The 20,528-nt window shown below is 32.8% G+C and overlaps 1 protein-coding gene across 17 annotated transcripts in view; it reads left to right on the top strand.

Annotated features, from left to right (window-relative positions):
- Positions 1-20,528, top strand: part of NBEA (neurobeachin) — a 450,877-nt gene that overhangs the window by 63,144 nt on the left and 367,205 nt on the right. For all 17 annotated transcript variants that reach the window (XM_085579109.1, XM_085579166.1, XM_085579149.1 and 14 more), the window contains exon 2: positions 16,249-16,480. In XM_085579109.1, coding sequence (XP_085435235.1) covers positions 16,249-16,480 — 232 coding nt within the window. The remainder of the gene's footprint in view (positions 1-16,248; positions 16,481-20,528) is intronic.

Here is a 20,528-nt window from a genome sequence, read left to right as displayed (position 1 = left end):
CACCTGTACTGCAGCTGCTGGCACACCTTTTGAAATAGAAAATACTCATTCTGCTAATTTCACACTAACCATCAGTGTGTCAATGTTCCTAGCTTTTATGGTTTGAGATAAAATTTGGGTTATTTATTTTAGGGAAAATATGATTTATGTTATTGATTAAATAAGTTTATTAGTGGGTTTAATAAATAGTTATTAATTTTAAAAGAGATTATTAAATATATATACTTAAAGGGAACTGTGGTGTCTCATAAATACTAAGACATTTGTTTTAAAAAGATGGGCATCATAAAATAATAAAATTGGGAAAGAAAATCAACTTTCTTGTAGCATCTTGTAAGATTTAAAAAATTCCATTCTACCAATGCTCTGAGATAAGCTTCAAATATTATTTAGGATATTTAATTATACACTAAATGCATGTAGTCAGAAATGTAAGTATTTTTATTACAGTGTTTTTATACTGCTAGTAGGAACTATCACTGTTAAGGCTGAGCATGATAAATCTTCTTTATAAAATACATCTTGATGTATTTTTAAGAATCCTGTAAGTTCATCTTTCTTAAGAAATTGATGCAATTTGAAAATAATTAACAATGAAGTGATATCTAAAAGGATCTATATAATGTATTTTGAAAACTGTTATAAATGTGATTTGGTCAGGAATCTGGACTATCAAGAAACTTAATTAGATCAGAGAGCTTTGTGGAAATTTCTATTTAGACTTATAAGATATTTTAAATGTCCTGAGCTGAGAGGACAAGGATTATGGGAATTTTGATATTAGGGTACTTACACCAACTTGATTTGCTTTTGTATACTTTCTGTGTTATCATATATTGTTAAAGATAGTTTGGATAACTGTTGTTTTTGGTATTTTTTTACCTATGAGCAGAAATGGAGTGGTTGACATGGCCCTTCAATTAGAGTGAAACTGGACAAGGAAGTATTTATCCTCTCTCCCACCTCATGAGTTCTCCCTGTGTTGCTGTCTGTGGTTGAATTGAGGGCTGGTGTCGCCTCTGCTACCAAAACCTTGGGGGGAAATTGTCAAGGTGCTCTTGTGTTGCAGTAACTATTTAACTTGGATCAACAATCAGGTTAGGAGGGAGGCTGGTAAAAAAGCATCTTTATTAAGGAGGGAAGAAAGCAAATTTAAGTTTCTCAGTGTCAATCAAACCTGGAGTATCTGAGTCACCAGCAAAGGGTGGGGGAAGTGTCTAGGCTAAAAATTGCATTAGTATTGCCACTGGTATTGAAAATTATATTATTTACACTACTAGAGATTACTTTTCAACACAGAAAAGGCATTTGGAAGTTGTGTGACAGTACCTCAATGGATGATTCCACATAGAACTGCATAGGAGAAGCATTCAAAAGTGAATCCTCATCTCTGTAGGACTGAGGTTAAGTTACAGTCAAATTTGACACCAGAAGTTTCACTGGCACTTCTTGGAGGACAAACTGATGCGCTTTCAGGTGGTTTCAAGTGCTAAATGTTTTTGAAGCTGCCATACTTAATTTGCAAGCATTTTGTTTTGGAGTAGGTGTAATAGCCTTGTTAGATCATGCCCTGTTTTTCTTTGGGATTGATGCCCACTTTATGATTGAGCTTTCAGCTGTCTTCTGGTTGTGCTTTAATTTCATGTGCTTTAATTCTATTTAGCTAGTTATGCCTAGAGACATTTTTTGTGGATTTTCCTGCTGCCTATGCAAACAAAAAAATGTACAGGAAATACAGTAATGAAGAGTAATTGGTAAATTGCATAGATGGTCAGAATCAGATCAAAGCTATCTTTTGTTTAAAAAATACAAAAAATAGAAGAACTTAATCTGGCATTTAAAGTCCTGATAGTGCTATGGTTGGAAAAAGGTGTTTTTTTTCTCCTCCCTCATATATTGCGGTAAATTCTCCTATGGAGAGGATTTAAATGTAGCATTTTTTGAGGAGGTAAACCCTAACTATATCTTAAATGAAGGTGTCCCAAGAAGAACTAATGGAGTAATTAGTTGTTTTGTTAACTGAAACAATTGAAAGTGAAGTAGTTTGTTTGGAGAACACAATTTTGGGTATTGCCTATATTCAATAAGTTAAGAATATCATTATATGTAATAAAAGTTGGGAGAAGTATTGCAAGGAGACATGCTTGAACTTTTGATCAAGATTTTGCAGTCATTGTGCTGACTACGTTCTTGCAAAGTTGCTCTCATCTGTTTACACACAGGATGAATTGGCATACTGCTTCTGATTATCATATATTTGATTAAAGAGCACCGGAATAAATTTTCTATTTTGCCAGTTCATAATTGTTTCTGAAGACCTCACTTATGAAAGTGCTTTTATGACTTATGATTATTTAAATAGCTGTGCTTTTCCCATTTATATAACTGTTCCATTTCCTCTCAAGTAACATTTTCACCTAAATTAAGCACTAATTTTGTTTTACACCAGACAAAAGGGGAAAAACGCACTCTTCATGTTAATCATTATGAAGACATAGGCCTCTGGATATGTTTGTAAAAAGTCTAACATAAATTAAAATTTCTATGCTTTATTAATTAGTTATAAATAAATAATTTGTTGTTAAATATTCATTGAAATAAAATAATGGATTTCATAAGGTAAAAATACAGAATATCAAAATAATACTGCCTTTCTATCTTTGTTGCTCTTTAACATTCACATATGAATATTTCAATTTGAGTGTTTTAAATGAGATCTGAAAAGTCCTTTTGATAGGTTCTGCTGGATTTGTCGCATTGGATATTTTTAAAGGGTGAACTGTAACTATAGTTCCTTCTTCTGTTTATTCTCCTTTCTAAACTGTGTAAGAAGTTAAAAATAACTGAATTCAGCTATTTGAGAAGACTTTGTTTAGAAGGTCTTTCCTTTTATTTACTGCTTAATATTTTATACTTTTCCCTAGAACAAAAATGTGTTTTAAGTTCTTTTGAGATGATGCAAATACAATCAAATACGAAGTTTGGTGTCTCATATGAATGACTTCTAATCTGATTTGATTTTTTTTTTCTCATACTTTCTCATTTATGTGTGGCTAGAATGCTGGTTTTTGGAGGGTTTATTTTTTTGCAATTTTTAATAAATTAGGTGTATTAAGTCCTTTGTGTTCTAATTTCTTTTTTAAAATATGATTGAAGAATATGTTAGGCATCACCAAACGTAATTACTTCAAATGACAACTGATGTTTTAGAACCAAAGTCTTTGTTAATAAAACATGGCTACATAGGACTGTGATTGAAATTGTGTTCTAATGTGATTAAAACCCTCTTTTCTTAAAATCCCCTCCTTCTATTTTTTTTTAGATTCTTCTTACTTATAAGTTAATATGTGCATCTGATGAGTAGAGGTAAATCTTATTTATGTACTGAGGAAAAATAATTGTCATAAAATATTTTGTACTTTGGTAATTTTTGACAATTTTTAACTGAGCAGAATATAATTTTTTCTTTTAATGCAATTAAGAACACTTGAATTTCCTCCACTACATAAGACCTAACCCTTTAATTATTGACACTTCATCTGTAGTCTTGTTATCAAACCAAATGATATGTGATTTTAGTTTTACTCAGTTACATGATGCCTTGAAAGGAATTCTTAGTACAGACGGAGCTCTGTAATTAGATTTGCAGATGGAGGTTTTGAAACTCAGTCCACAGTGATTTTGTTTTCAAAATCTGGGTCTGAGTTTTAAAGAGTAGATAAAAGTGTATCCTGAAGTGTTTTCTCCAAGCTTCATTAGTTGAGTGAATGATTAATAGGACTGGTATAAAAACATGGAAGAAAAGTTAAGGCGTGATGGAGTATTTTGCCGAAAAATATTGTTGGCTGCTTGCCATATTTTTGTAAGCACTTCTCTAGGTTGATTTTTTTTAAAGTGAATTAGCTAAGAGCTAATGTGCTGATGAGAGGATACCTTTTCCTTTTGAGTGATAAGAGCTTATGATCTTAATTCTTTATCGGTAGAACTAGCCTTTCATTTGAAATTTTGGTTAGCAATTATGTATAAATGGAATTTATGATGGGAAACATGAATGGGAAAGGTTTGTTGTTTACAGAGATGTATGGTGCTTATGTAACTTGATTTATTTTATGTAGGTGTTTATAAGAAGGTTTTTCATAAGTCTATTTTCTCCTTATCTTACAGGGAGTAATAGAAGTTCTAACTTCATTTTGTTTCTGCTACCCTGTATTAACTGTGCACTCTCACAGACATTATTGTAAATGGCTTCACAGTGATAGCTTTGTGGAAAATGTTTTGGTTCCTAGTAGGATCCAGAAAAGGAAATTAAATATAAGGAGGAATTAATAAGGAAAAATGAGCAATAGGAGTAATTTTTTTGAAACCCTATAAAATAATGATATCTCTGTATTTTGAATGTTGTATGAAGTTCTGGTGATTTCCAGTCTCAAATGAATATATTAGGACTAGCAAAAAATATGAAGGGTAAGAAGTGTGATTAAATACAGATTTCAGATGAGGTGTGACTTAAAGTAGGATTGATCAGCTTGGAAAAGACCTGACCAAGTGTATTTGAAATATAAGTAAATAAAGGGGAGACTGTGATAGAAAACACCCAATTTCTGCTTTTCAAAATGCAAGTAGCACAGGGTTAAAAATAAATACACCTATGGCAGATGTATAACAAAATATTTTTACACAAATCATGAGGAAAATGTAGGACTCCTTACCATGGGCTGTGAAGACTCTAAGAATTTGAGGGTTCAGAAACTTAATCAGAGGAATTATTGGAAGAAAATCTATTGGCCTATTGAAACAATGATGTTATTTCTGGAGCAAGAGATTGCTGTGTCACAAATAATGGGAGGTTAGGACACTATAATAGAGAAAATTCAGTATATGCCCAGTCTATATTGTTACACTTTTTGTAGATATTTGGCCTTTTGTCACTGAGTTTCAAGTGCTGAGATACTTTGTGTAATGAAGATCCAACAAGCTTCTTACATAAGGAAAAATCTGGCCACTAATGAATTGTTATTTACACTTATTTATCTCCCCTTCAGTTTCCTTCTCTAAAATAATCCTTTGTCATTATAGTTGCACCTCCTAAATGACCGTACAATTCTGGCCTTTGTTCTTAACTGTGTCATCTATAAGTTAAACAAAATATTTCATTGTATGTAGAGCTGCATAATAAATTAAGATGAAGCTTGGAGGAAGGCAATTAGGATGCACTTAAAAATTTGTAAAACAATTCATTATTGTCTATGTGGTGCCTCCTTTAGCAGCTGAGGTTTTGGGTTTTATCATTGCTCTAAAAAAAATGTTAAATCACTAATGACAGCTAAAACCCTGTGGGAGTTCAGTCACAAACCAGAAAAAAAAATCTTATACTATTTGAGAGGTATTTAGAGAAACCAAGGGGACAAATATTGACAAATCTGTTAAAAATTCTAGCCTTACAAATCTTGGTAACAGAAATTGCCCTTATAATAAAGGGCAGCTTCTTCTTGTACAGACTTGAAAAAAATAAATTGGATTGCAATAAATTTTAAGAGGTTTTAAAGGACAATTCCTCTCTTTTATCTTGAGCATTTTTGAGGACAAGAAAAATGTAACAAATAGTGTAACTTGTATTGATTTTCTTAAAGAAACACAGAACCTTAAAGAATGTATGGACTGCCTTTGCTTGAAAAATTAACCAACTTCAGGCAACCAAAAATGAAAAGTAACAGGAGTTATATGGCTATTGATTTTTCCAGCCCTGACATCTTAAATTCATGTATATGTATTCTGCATTTTTTTGCCTACTAGGCAATATTATGCTGTTGCAAATTATGGTGTTTCCTGAGATATTTTTTTGTAATAATTGAAGGGCTTTGCTAGTTATAAATTAAAATTTATATGGAAAAATGGGAACAAAGTAAGGTTTGAGGTAAAACCATGATTGTTTATACATTTGACTGTGCTTATTTTTAAAATATAGTCAATAAGCATTTCAGTCTTAACAAGAATTAGGTAGATTCTACATTAAGCATTTGCTCAAGCTCCATAAATAAATCAAAGTCTATAATAGATGTTATTCTGTTATTATTTCCTGGATTCTACATATCTTTTTTTAAAGGAAAATTCTGCTTGGTACTTCTGTATTTGCTGTTGACTTTAACCTAGTTATGTTGTATGCAGAGAATTAAATAGAACTATAGCACATGCCCAGTATTAGTTCTATAACGATTAGAGAGTCACTGTTCAGAGGTGAGTGAGGGCTTTTCACTGTGCCAAGCACTGGGTTGTTTTCTCCCACATTAACTTTTTGGAGCAGAGGACTGCATGGTAAGTAGTTGATTAAAAATGAAAGACTGATGAAAATGAGCATGTTGAAATTGAATGTAGAGCTTCTCTAGCTGGTGATGAACATTGCCACTGGAAATTTCAGCTTTCAGAATGCTGACAACAACCAAAAATATTACTACATATTTCAAAATTATTGATGTAAGCAGGCAGCAGGATGTTGAAAATTAAGGACCTTCCCACTAAACTCCTGCTTTTCAGCAAAATAAAGTTAAGACCAGTGCTGTGCACATCTCACTCCAGTATTGTTTGAGATCATTTATACCTGGCATTGTGGTTTGCCTGGGCTATCCCTCTGCCCTTAATCTTTAAAGTACATCTATAGGTATCAGTTGGAAAATGGCACTGTAATGACTAAATTCATTGGAATTGTTTTGGTTTTAAATATTGAATAGCCATGATTTATAGTTTCTGGGCTTTTAAGAGTTGTCGAGTGTTGTGTGACAAGAGGGAGATGAAACATTTCAAAATGAAAGCATTAGAAGACCCTAAAGAACACCAAAACTGAAGAAAAAGGTGGATATGAGAATAGGACACTATAAAAATTCATTATTTATTTTAGAAATTAAAGTAGGAATAGCTTAATCTTAATAGACAAATGTAAGAAATTACTTTTCTTACCAAACAACAATGCAGTGGTATTAAAAAAGCAAGCTGGGTTTATGTCAAGTAGTACTTAGCAAGGTAAGTGGCACCTAAGAGAGCTCTCCTGAATAGTGAGGAAAAACAGGTAATGCCCTCTAAGAGCAACCACTTTGCCTTCCTGATTGTACCTCTCTCAATCAGAGAGCCTGCAGATTATTTTGAGTTTACAGACTAAGGGGGAATATATGATGGCTGCTTAGAAGAAGACAGTGAGCTAGTACTTGGGGCTAGTGAGCTTTGTCCTGATGGTATGTGGCTATTTTTTGATCTTAGCCAAAGTATGTAGGTAGCACATACACCATGATCTTCATAAATCAACATTCTTTGTCGTGTTTTAATTCTTTAATCGTTATATGTCCTTGATGTACCAGGGAACAATCCCACAGACTATCCTGAAACAAACCCTATCATTTTCCAAGACTAAAATTCCATTAACTGCATTGTTGCAATTTGTTGAAGTCACAGACTACATCTGTGAGTTAACATACAAAAGAGAAATTGCTTTGACAAGTATGTTAGAATAATAAAAAATGAATAAAATAACCAAAGAAATTTATAAAACAATTGTTCTGAGCAACTTCTGTTGACTAAAATTTTCTATTAGTACTTACTGCAAATTCATTCTCCTTGCTTCTGTACGTGAAGTTTGGAAAAACTTCATGCATGTATCAAAGGTTTTTCCAGTTGTCTTTTAAAAACAGACATTGCTGTTTGCACAAACATAATGTGCGATAGTGTTTGCTGTGCAATACAAATTAGATTTAAATCAATGTGTAATTGTTGACAGCTTAATGTTTCTTAGAATTTCAATTTTTTGATGATGTTCTCTGATAACTATGTTAGATCTCGGCAAGGTTTGCTTTATAGAGATAATATATCATTCAAATTATCTAAAACACCCCAAAAAGCTACATTATAGTTTGTGACTGTTGAAAAATAAATAATGAATGCTGCTGACCTATTAGATTTGGCTGTGCAATTTTCAGCAGTGAAAGTGCTTAGTCTTTAGTAGAAGAGGCTACAAAGTAGTTGCAAAAAAAATTTATCTATGTTTTGTGACTTTTGTAACCTTCAGTTGTTTCAATTTATTTTGCTTCTCTTCTGGCTCGGAAACAAAGAAAATACCTTAAAGAAAAAACAACCCCCTAAAACAAACAAACAAAAAAAACCACCACAATTCCAAACCACCACCATGTAACTTGTTTTAAAAGATATATGGTTATTGAAAACAGGCAATTAGAAGCATGAGCTTATACTATACTAACATTTGTACCTTGATTTTAAAGTTATTATTGAAAGTGGGAGAAGACAGGTAAGAATGGGCTATGAAGTATTACAAGCAAAATGAAGTGGTAATGTCTGTTTAGTAATACTATTTTTCATGCTCTTTAAGCTGTACTCATTTATCAACTTCTTTATAGTCCATAAAAATCAATTTTGAATTTTTGCTTTCAGATATGTGGCAAAACTATGTGCCTTGATTTAATTTATTAAAATGAATTCTGAGTATCTGTTCCCTTTTTTGATGTAAGAATGACCCTTATCTAATTGGCTGATCTCTTTTGTGATTCAGTCAAGATCAGAAGTAATTTATAAGAGAAACTGAACTAGATAAACTGAAAACAAATTAGCTACAAGTTTGAGAATGGTTTTAATTTTACTCCACTGAAAATAAACCTGCAATTTTTATTTCTTAGTCTTTAATTTTTCATGTTCAACATCTTCAAATAAAAGCTCATATTCTTCTTTGGCCAAAAATGCTTTTGTGGAGATCAAAATAACAAATAGGAACAGTGTCCCCTTCTAGTGGCTCAGGAACAAGAGACCATGAAGAGGAGTTTTAGGTTTATGTTTTGGATTAGGTATTTTTTTATAAAGTACTTTTATCAGTCTTTATTTCTGTCAGATTTGTCCTGTGTCACGCTTTAAACATTTTTTTGCATTCCTTCTAGAGAGGTAGGACTTTTTATTTCAAGGAATCTGACTCTAGTGCTAAAGAAGCTTTTATGAAGGCAGGTATTTGAACTTCATCAAACTAATTCCTGTCCTACCCCAAAAGAGTGGTGTTTTTTTGCAGTAGGTGAAGAACAGCTTAAGCAATTTGTGGTGAATAGCCCATTTTTGTTTTGTGGTTTGGGTTTTTTTTTTTTCTTTTTTCTCTTTAAGCCTCCACAATACTTAGAAAAGGCCCGACATTGTCAAGGGTGTTATACAGCTTTGTGATCTGAGTGTAATTGATAGTTGTCTCAGTAAATCATATGTATATGCAGTTGATCTACTACTAGAGTTGGTCCACATACAGGAGTATCCTCCTCCCTCAAAGAAAAATGTAAGAAAATGAAGGTAAATTCATGGGGTATTTTTAAGCTTGCATAATAACAAGAACATTCTTGTAAGTACTAAAAGCTTACCATGTTACTTCATTCATATTGTGTCAGCAAGTATTAAAAAAACATTTAAATTCATTTCTTGGGTTACTTTAAAATTGTCAATAAACTTCCTAGGTAGCATTCCCTTAGTGACAAACTACTGAGTATGTGCAATATATTATTCAGAGTAAAAATGTTTTTGAAGTTAAATGAAGGAAGGCTTGTTTAAAAGTGCATGTTACTGTGCAGAATTATATCCTGTTGTAATAAGAATCAGTCATTTGGTTATAAAACATATTGTGAGCACACTGGTTAAGATTTATCTGACATAAGTTTAGAAGTGCCTGTCTGAACTTGTTGTCCTTTTATAGTCAGTAAGAAATACTATATTCCCTGAAAAAGATTCTGATGTTTCAGCTAAAACCACTGAGATAATCATTTCCCTGAAGCATCTTTTACTTTCCAATAATGGTAAAGAATTGTGAAAATTAGCCCAGATACATGTAGCTATAATTCAAATCTCTGAGGACTACCATTTTTTTAATTTAAAAATAAATAATGTATACCAGTTATGAAACATATCATCTTATTTTTTTTTAGCTGTGATTTTCTCTGTAGTTATATTGATATATTTAGGTTAACAAGTGCATATGATCAGCACACATTTTTGTCACTGAACAATTTAATTTATGCTATTTAGCATTCTAAGTGGTTTTGCCTAAAGAAATCTTCTTTCATGTAGTTGAAGAAGAATCTGCTAAAAATCTGAATTTATTGTTTAGAAGTTTAAAGTTTTAGTTAATGACCATAAAATAGTAACCTGTTTATCTCCTGCCCAAGTCCACTACTGCTTTTCTCACACAACTGTGTTTTAATACTTATACTGTTGCCTGTCTTTATATAAGAAACAGTAGCAGTCTGATTCCACATATTTGGAATTCTCATTGGTGATTATGAAATCAGTTCAGTTTGTTTTGCAGAAAAGATGTTCCAGTTTTGACAAAAATTATCCTTCCACATTATATGATGGCTTTAGTTATCAAGAGTTAAATGTTTACTAATTTTCTCTTCAAAAGAACTAATTGATTTGGGAATTTAAGAGATTTTCAATTTCATTTGAGTAGGTTATTCTCAACTCTTCTTCTGTGGAAACTTGTGCCATATGCTGAATTAGCTGTTTTGTAATGCTGAAAATGAGAGATGAGCATTAGGAAGAGGAAGAGAATTAATTTTGTTCCCAAATTGTTTACCTCCTATATAGCTACAAGGAAAGAGATTTTGTTTTTTTTTTTTTAATTTTGATTGTATATGTATATATTTGAACTTAAAATGCTTCAGTTTAAAACAGATGAGGTTATGTTGACTGTGTTATGCCTTCATTTATTTTTGCCTTTAGAAAAAGGAGAGCAAATATGATATTACTTAATTAGGAGAGAGTATGTAGGAGTGATCTGGTAGAGATTAGGCCTGGATGTGATTAGGGCTTTAGTAATTATAATATTGTGATACTCGAATTTTTCAGTGCCACTGTCTGTCTAGTAATGGGATTCATATTCTTGATTTTTGTTTAAATAAATGCAAATAGGACTCCAACTTGAAGGAAGCTAGAAAATGCCTTTTTGACAGCAATGAACTGCAAACTTAGAGATGTAAATGCTTTAAAACTTTGGTTTATATAGCTCTAATATACTGTCTTTAATCATTGCTGTCTGCAGTTTCATGAGGAAAGGAAGTGGAGAGGGAAGTTTTTGAGTTCTTTTCCCTGGTATCCAGTGCCAGGATGCATGGGGATAGTTCAAGGTGTACCAGGGGAGATTTAAATTGAATGTTAGAAAGCACTTCTTTGTGAAGATAGTCAAACACTGGAACAGGCTTTCTGAATTTTGGTTGATGCCCCAAGCCTGTCAGCATTTAAGAGGCATTCGGATAATGCTTTTATCAACATGCTTGAACTTTCAGACAGCCCTGAAGTGGTCAGACACTTGGACTAGGTGATTCTTTTAGGTCACATCCAGCCGAAATATTCTATTCACTTTTAATTTCAATTCATTCTTCCAAACGTGATTTGAAGAATCTGATACTAAAAGATTCCAATTTTCAGAAGTCAACATTCTAATTCTAATGTTCAGCAGCACATATTTTATTGCATTTCAAGAACTGGTATGAATATGCTGTCTGAGATATGTAGACAACTTGTGTTTGGGGGAGTATTTCTTCTCTAGGTCAAAAGGGTGTAAAAGACCAGCCTAAATTCTGCAGAGATGTGGCAATTTAGGAAGAAACCCTTTTATTGCATAACATGATGAATGGTAGAAATTTACTGAGGAATGGCCACAATACTCCTAAAAATGGAGATTCTGAGGAAAGCAGCTGCATTTGAGAATGGTGGTGTAGCTTGAGGAAGGTTCTTGGAGCAATTTGCAAGGAGTGTCCACCTGTTATAAGCAATCTCAGCATGGGAATCCAGTTTAACTTGCTTATTACTGGCAGTTCATTACCAATTTGGGAGGACTTTGTTCCACAGTTAACACACCTGTAACCATTATCTGAACATTAGATCAGTGTTTCATTTCTTACAATTGAGCTGTGAAAAATGCAGAATATATAAAAGTGCAAGCAATGCTTCAGGATACTTAATCATAGTGAAAGTGTGGTCTTTACTAAATATTAAATATTCCCTTGAAGAATGCAAAGACTTAGTGTTTGACATAAAAAAAGATTGTATTTGAGATGCATGATATGGAAAAAGCACTGATTTATGGTATGGCATACTGCCTTCTGTGAGGATTTCTGTCGAAGTGTTCATGTTGTACTCTAGCTGAAATTTGTCTTATTACAGAAGTCTATTACAGGAGCTATATTAAAAATAAGTTAATTTTTTAAAGTATGATTTAACTTTTTGGTATATGATGTTGCATCTACATTTTTACCCAACTTGGAAAACTGCAAATTCATTATGAATATTTAGTTGTTTATTGGCAGTTTTTAATATGGCATAGTTTTCTGAAGCAGCACCCTCTCAAGCTCCAAGATCTCTTTTCTGGATCATATTATCAGACTTTGGAGCCTGTTGTCTTGTACACATGAGCAAAATTATAATAATGTTAAATTAGTTTGCATTTATTAATTTTGAATTTTTAAGCATTGTTTTCTGGACAGTTGATATCAAAAGAATCTTTACAGCTCTTGGCAGTTGGTTTTTAAGTGCATTTAATGATTTCTGTCTCTTCAGCAAAGTTGATCCTTATCATTGATGTCAGCACTTTACCAGCTCATTGCCACTGTGCTTCTCCCCTGGTTACCTCCCTGTGTTCCTCTTTACATACTGTCCCCCCTGGGAAATTCACCTGCAGAGATGTTGTTAGAGGATACTTTTTTTTGTAGTGAATGTTCTTTTATTGGCTGAATTCCATTGGATTGTACACATTTTAAAACAGGGTTGCCTGCTCTATTTCCCGAACACAAATGAACCATGTTCATTTATTTCTGTATACTTGCTTTTGTTTAGCTTTTCCTTGTCATCTTAGATTTCTTTTTATCAAAACTGTTAATATTTTTAATTCATGATGAATTTAGGATGAATACTTTAAAGAAGTCACCTTCCCCTACCTTCCTGCATTTTTGCTATCATTGTCATTTAGTTCATTAATTTGTTCCCTTTACTAAGGAAGTTGATTTTAATTATAATTATGAACATTTTTACTGTCTAAAATATGTTTAAACTGAAGTTAAGAGCAAATAGGAGCATTTTCGTGTTTTCTTTGGTGAAATAAGCAATCATCCTGATGGACTATAAATTTCTTGTAGCCAACTGAGTAAGTGAAATAATTGTAGCACCTGCTGAATAGTCTGTAGCTCAGAGGATTCTTCATAGAACCAAGTTTTTGAGCATTCAGTGTATTTTTGATGCAGATTTTCTGAGATGGTTTATAGAATAAGATGTCTTGGTTTTAATAGTACAGAAATATCCTGTCACTTTAGACTGATACATGGACTTCATTTCATTTTATTTAAGTGTTGCATATTAATAACACTTAAGTGACACTTATAATATTAGTATATTGATTTACATTAGAAAGCAAATACCGTTTGATTTATTTTAGTCTGTAGTGAATTATTTCCATCTGTCTTATTTATTCTGTATTAGTTTATTAATTTAAATTAACTAGAAGTTTACAGTGAGTAGTGTTGGAGGAAAGGGGATCAATCTGCATTGCAGCTCTTCATTCCAGCTGAAGCATAACTGAATTTTTTCCTTGTTTTTAAGTCAAACTTATCAAAACCAAATGGTGGGTAGCATATCTAGTCTGAAGGTAGCCTGTCAAAATATTATCACAGAATTTGTGAGTGAAACATAAGTGTGGAGGTTTTTTGATCCAACCCTCTTGCAAAAGCTGGGCCAACTAAGCCCAGTTGTCCTGATTTGTGACCACATGGCTTTTGAATGTATCCAGTAATGAAGACTCAGAAGGTACAATTTTTCATCCTATATTTCCTCCATGGGAAAAAATGGAGGAAAGTAGACACTTCCAGGAGGTGTTTAATTTCATTTTGGGATAATCACGTAAGACAGCTCAATTGGTTGTCTTCTACAGGTGGCTGTTTTAGCTCTGGGTGTTTTTAACATAATCTCAAGCACATCCTGGTGAAGAGATATCTGAAAACACAACAGCGCAGATTGCTGATGAAGTATGGACAGGTTGCTGCTGTTTTCAGAAATAAAAACTCTGGATTTCTTGAAAAAAGAGTAAAAACTCTGAAACTGTTTCATAATTCTAACGAATGACCACAGAAATAGTGTGCTTCTAATCTTGTCATTTTTTAGGCTTCCTTTGGTGCACATTGTGTTTACCAAATATGCAAATATATGATATGCAGTCACAAGTTTTAAATTAAAGTACTAATTATAATTAGGATAATAGTTTTTATTTGAATGTAATTAAATGTCTCAGGAGAACTAAGGAGGTAGTCAATTTATATATTTAGCATATTAGAAGCTTTTATGCTACAAAATTATAATTAATATTAACAACTAATTGATAGAGGAAAAAGTAATTTGAAAGTGAATGCAAAATATGAATTAGGGTGGAAGCCAAAGCTAGTCCTTGCTTATTTGTATTAATTGTCTGAAGATGGGATATGAAAGAAGTCTTTGAATATTTGGATAGGCTTAGCCACTAAAAAAGTTTGCAGAGTTTCCACTTGCTTATTTTTTAGAGTTTAATTTGAAGTCAATACCGACTGCTTTTAAATAGGCCATAGATTTTCCTTCTATTAAAATTGACTGTTGAAATTATGCACTTATAATAGATAATTCTTTGAATAGCTTCAATTTAAAACTTGTTATTGAAATTTTAATTACATAACTCCATTAAACAAATAGAACAAAAATTCTTAGAATTATTTTAATATAAATTTATTCCATTATTTTGTGTAATATATTTACAGTTACTGAAATTAGTGTTGCTGACAGGCTGAGAGAATTGGTTTGTTCAGCCTGAAGAAGAGAAGGCTCCAGGGAGACCTTATAGCACTTAAAGAGAGCCTAAAGGAGAACTGGACAGGGAGTTTTTACAAGGGCATGTACTGATAGGTAGTGGGAGGAAGGCCTTAAACTGAAGGAGGAAAGGTTTAGATTAGATATTAGGAAGAAATTTTTTGCTGTGAGAGTGGTGAAGCACATGTTTCCCAGAGAGATTGACCAAGGCTGGAAGGGACTCTGAGTAACTTTGGTCAAGTGGAAGATTTCTGTCCATGGCAGTGTGGTTGGAACAAGATGATCTTTAAGGTCCCTTCCAACCCAAGCCATGCTCTGATTCCATGATTCTGTGAAATTTCACACTAATACTTTCAAAAATTCTTTGAAGGTACTAGGATAAAGTAGGACACATAAGAGTCAGGCTGTTTCCTTCAGAATTGAAAGATGTTTATGCCGTTAAAAGGTTTTTTTTTTTTTTTTTTAAGCTAAATTTCATATTTGGTCTAGTAGATTGTCTTGAGTTCAGCTCTTTTAAGTTACACAAATAACTGATCAAAAATGTTGAATTCCATTCCTGAAGATATATTTGGTCTTGACTGTATCTTCTATTACTGGTTTGCTTTTCTCTCACTCCTAATACATGCCTGGTAGTTGTGCGATTTAGTTGGAGCTTAGGACTTTGGGGGTAGTGTTTTACCAGTACCTGGATGGATAGGAGTGAGGCATTCATTTCATCAGCTGCTGTTAACTCACTTCTTATCTCAGTGCTTGCTCCTTTCCTGGTGCAGTCTCTCCCTTGCACCAGTCAGCAGCTTTCCTTGACCACACAATGAGCTGACGTGTAGTATAATAATGTAAATTTTCTATGTCTGTGTTACTCCAGAGCAGATGAGTTGTTCTTTTTCAGGGCATGACTGTTTGGGTAGGACAATGGAAAAGGCAGTAAGGTCTTCCAAACATATAAGTAAGGGAAAATGTTGGCCTATATCGGGACAAAAAGCTAAGTTAATTTCAGTGTCTTTATATTTGAGTAAGCAAATTTATGAGAATGGTGGAAAAGCCTCAATTGCTTCTTGAACTTTTCAGGTTCTGCACTACATCTGTCTGGGCCATGATACCATTTCAATTACTTCATAGGAAGGAATGCTTCAAATATATTTTGTTTTTATTTTATTGAGATGCTGTATTCAACACAGTGATAAAATTGAAGGAACTGTTTTATGATATTAGTGTGTATATTTTTTACAAGCATTGTTTTGCATAGCATGATTGTTAATTTGCTCTTAGAAAGCATAGCTGTAAGTTTCTCTTATCAAAGTTGCTTCTCTAACTATATAAAACATATTCTATATTAGTCACAATGAAGGTATGAGAGACACTAAACTGTATTTCACATTGTAATGGTGTTCTTGTTTTCTCTTTTAGCTGGTTGGTGGTGAATTTGATCTAGAGATGAACTTTATAATCCAGGATGCAGAGAGCATTACATGCATGTCAGAGCTTTTGGAGCACTGTGATGTAACGTGCCAAGCAGAAATCTGGAGTATGTTCACTGCAATTCTACGTAAAAGTGTCCGTAATTTACAGACTAGCACGGAAGTTGGCTTAATTGAACAGGTACTGCTGAAGATGAGTACTGTGGACGACATGATTGCAGGTATAAATTACCAACTGATAAAATAATTATTACATTCTTGACCTGACAATGTTTTGTGATTATGGAAGGGTATGGGATGTTTTGGTTTTTACTTAAAGTGATGTTTTCATTAGTACTGCTATTGAGTCAGAAGTACTTTTTTATTATTTCAGGAAAATGACAAAAATATATTCTTAGTTTGAAATCTCTCTAGATTCATTGTATAAAATAACTGGTGTTAATTCATATGAGAAGATATTTTCTTAATGATAAAAAATTAAAAATTAGAAAAAGTGTAAGACTTTTTAACTACAAGGCAATATTTTAGTTTTTATATACATTGGTGATTTTTAATCATAATGTCAGAATTGCTAGATCCATTATAAACATAACCTCATATGACAGCATAACAGATATTATTTACAGGTTTGAATGCTGGATATGTGGATTCCATTAAACAATCATTCCATAATGTATTATGTGGTCCCTATAATATATTTTAATTTTTTACATTTGTGGATTTTAACAGCCTACAGTGTTTTGTAGCATTAAAAAAAGAGCATGCTTTGTTTGTTTGCTGAAAATAAGTGAGGAATTTATTGCCCAGTTAACAGTTTTCATGGTATGTTTGCAGGAATTTTAGGCTATTCCACACTACACCCTCTCTATAGCAGGGTACAGATTATAATCCTGATTACTTGGATAAAGAACATGTTTGCTCATCACATTTAAATATGGCACCTTAAGAGAGTTATATGATTACTATTTATTTTCCCTGAGGCAGCTTAGGCAGTTTCTTTCAATACAGTGTGAAAGCAAAGTTCTTAATTATTATATAATTTGTGACTGATGGTAGGATATTTACATTGTGAGGCATTTTTGAAAGATTTCAGAGGTTTACCTTCCATATTTCTAATATTTTAGTTGATGATCTGATTCTTGACATGTATACAGGTTTTCTGGAACAGTAAACTAGCAAGGTTTCAGACAATAAACAAGATTATGATAACAACAGAATGAAAACTAGATTATTGAGGAATTAGTTTTTCATTGCCCTTTTTTCTTTTATTTTCAGTATAAATTTGTTTGCAATATTAAGTATTTGGAGAAGCTGTCTTCTGTGTTTCAAAGCAAGATATCATCAACATCTTGTTTAGGAATGTATCTCTAAATGCTGAAATTATTTTAAATTGTTTTGCTAAATACTGTACAGTGAAATTCAACTGAAGTATAACAGACCAATAGATTCTTTTTTTTTTTATCTCTTGATTTCTGTAAGCACCTTAGTCTCCTTTTCTAAGTGGTAATAATATTGGTAATAAGTCAAAAGTAACAAAAAAGGTAATGTAATAACTATTTTGATATTAGGCAAAATCAGTGACAACTAATGCAGTATCTGTGTTCCCTAATGTCCTATGCAAAAATGTTGAGGTCATAATTGTAGACTTGTTTTACCTCAAATATTTCTATGAGCATCCCAAAACCAGAGAATAAAGTAAGAAATTGTGTGTTAAAATTATTTTAAACATTAAAGGGAGGATACTTTGAACAAGAGCTGTGTTCATTTTTACTTCTAGAAAGTCAGTACCATTTTTTCCCCAAAACAGTTGCTAATTCACTCTCAGCCCAAAGTTTTGAATCATCATCTGTAAAAGGTATAAGTTTTCTGGTTTGTGGTTTGGTTTTTTGGGGGGTTTTTTGGGGGTCTTGTTTGGGTTTTTTTGTTTGTTTGTTTTTGGTTGTGGTGGGGTTTTTTTTTGTTGTTGTTGTTTGTTTTTTTTTCTCGTAATTTGCTTCTCTGGGAGTTGCCTACTTGTTTTTAGGTCATCCCACTTGTTCCTTTATGAAACATTTTGATTGGACCTAGATAAGGTTTAACTAGACAAGACAGGCAATAATATCTTTTTATGTTCTGATTGCTCACTTTCAGGACCAGTTTAAATCTGAAGCCACTCTTCTCTGATTTTATGATAGCAAGACAGCAGTAAATAAACATATACCCAAACTTATGCAATGCGAAGAATTTTTTCGGTCTGTTTAGATGGAGACTCTCAGATTCAAGAGGTTCTGAGTATTTTAAATATCTAAGTTAATGTGTTTTTAAAGATTCTGTGGTGAGAAATAAAAGCTTAATAATTTTGAAAGTCTCAATGGCAACCCAGATGGGCTCAATTTGTTTTCCAGAAGCACCACCTTTCAAAAAAACCTTTGAAATGTGACAATCTGCTATATTAATATAGGGAATGGTCAGCCATTTTATCAATAGTTATGGAGAAAATATTTTCATAGATGATTGATACTTTTTTTTAAAACACTTACATGGGATCCTCCTTGAGGGACTCACTTTTTGCAGTTCTCTGTTTCCTGATGATGAGTAGTGAAGTAGATCACCTGCTTTGAGGGACTCTTTGTGTCTGTAGTCCTATCTGAGAGGTCTGAACTATGGATGAGAGAATAACCTGAACTCAGAGAGTGGATATGTCTCACCTAAGTCCCATTTTTTCCTCACAGTACATTGTGATGATGTAGGTAATTGCCCTAAAACTGCTGGGACTGAATTCTTAAGCACTGAAACAGTTCTTAGGTTTCAAGCAACTATGTTGGGTTTCGACAGCTCTGTCATTAATGGGCTGTTAACAAGCTTTCCTCTTTCAACCAACCCATTCTGTAAGAAAAACTGCACAATTATCACATTGCAACCTGTGAAAATTAATTTACATCACCAACAGGGGTTAAAATTCACTATTTCATGGCCTTGTAATATTAAGAGGTTAAGGAGGCATGAGGGTAGTTTCCCGAAATTTTCTTTCGAGTGCTATTTAATATGTCTTCCAAAGTTAATGCCAGACCCTTCATTTTGGTATATGTGCATTGTTACTTGAAAGACAGGGAGGCATTTTTCTGTTGTATTTCTATTGTATTTTCATATTAAGTGCCTGAATAAAGCATTTCTTAAAGGTTAATTTATAGCTCATATGAAAACTGCTTAGTATGAAAGGATTCAGAAGGTGCCATTAATAGAAATTAGAAATACATGAGAAATGAGAAACTGCCTGTTTTCTCCTTCTGGACATAATATTGTTATATGCAATCTTGTTTCTGAAATGAGATCATGGATTCCAGTTACATATGTAATCTTATTTAATATATAAAAAAAAAAAAAGTAGACATTAAAAAACTCCAGTTGTAGTATCCTTTTTGACCTTTGTCCATTTATAGATGAGTGGATTACTAGGATTTATAAACCAGATGGGACTGGCTCTTTTATGAGATTTCTAATAAGTATGAATAAAGTTATGTAATAATTATTTTAAGTCTTTATGTTGAAACAGAAGCTTTTAAATAGCCTTAACTTCCATAGATGTTGTTTGCTTTATCTTTGCTTGTTACCTATTGGGCTTCAGTCTTCCAGGTCATTGTTTTACCCAGTTACATAATTAGGGAGCTTATTTTTTTTCTCTCCATCAATGTTTAATTCATTACTTATAAATATGTATTTCTAATGCCTGTAGGTTACCCACACCTTCAGCAGAAATAAGAATTTTTCTGTGCCATAAGGTAGTACAGGGTTATAACAATGAAACAAAGCAGCACATGTTCAGTGATTTTTAAAACTTGCCAATCATTTCTGTGCTTGACTGTATTTGTTTGCAATTTTTCCTCTATATTACAAGATTTTTTCTTTTTAGTAGTGTTCTTATTTTCACCAGACAACTTTGCTTCTACTAAATATTTTTGCTCTGTAAAGGAAGCAACATTTACAGTCCCTTGATCTGAAAAGAAAGCTGAAACTACAAAATAGGAATTGGGAAATTCGCAGCCAAAGATTGTGTTTATTTCCTTTTCTGAGTGTTCACTGTGACTGTTCCCAGTTTCTGATCATGTACAGGATGTGCCAGCTTTACATTGCAGGCTGGATACCACAGTAAAGGGAGCAGGTACTAGGGGAGCCAAGCTATAGAATTCACCACCATGAAAGAAAATGCATTTATTTTCCTTAGGTGTATTTTTTTTCTCTAATTCTATCACAAATGTATGTGGCACTCTTTTTAAAGGGAAGATTAAAGAA

The sequence above is a fragment of the Lonchura striata genome, chromosome 1 (assembly GCF_050655825.1).
Source record: "Lonchura striata isolate lonStrDom1 chromosome 1, ASM5065582v1, whole genome shotgun sequence".
Classification (NCBI taxonomy): domain Eukaryota; kingdom Metazoa; phylum Chordata; class Aves; order Passeriformes; family Estrildidae; genus Lonchura; species Lonchura striata.
This window is presented reverse-complemented; position numbering and strand designations above follow the sequence as displayed.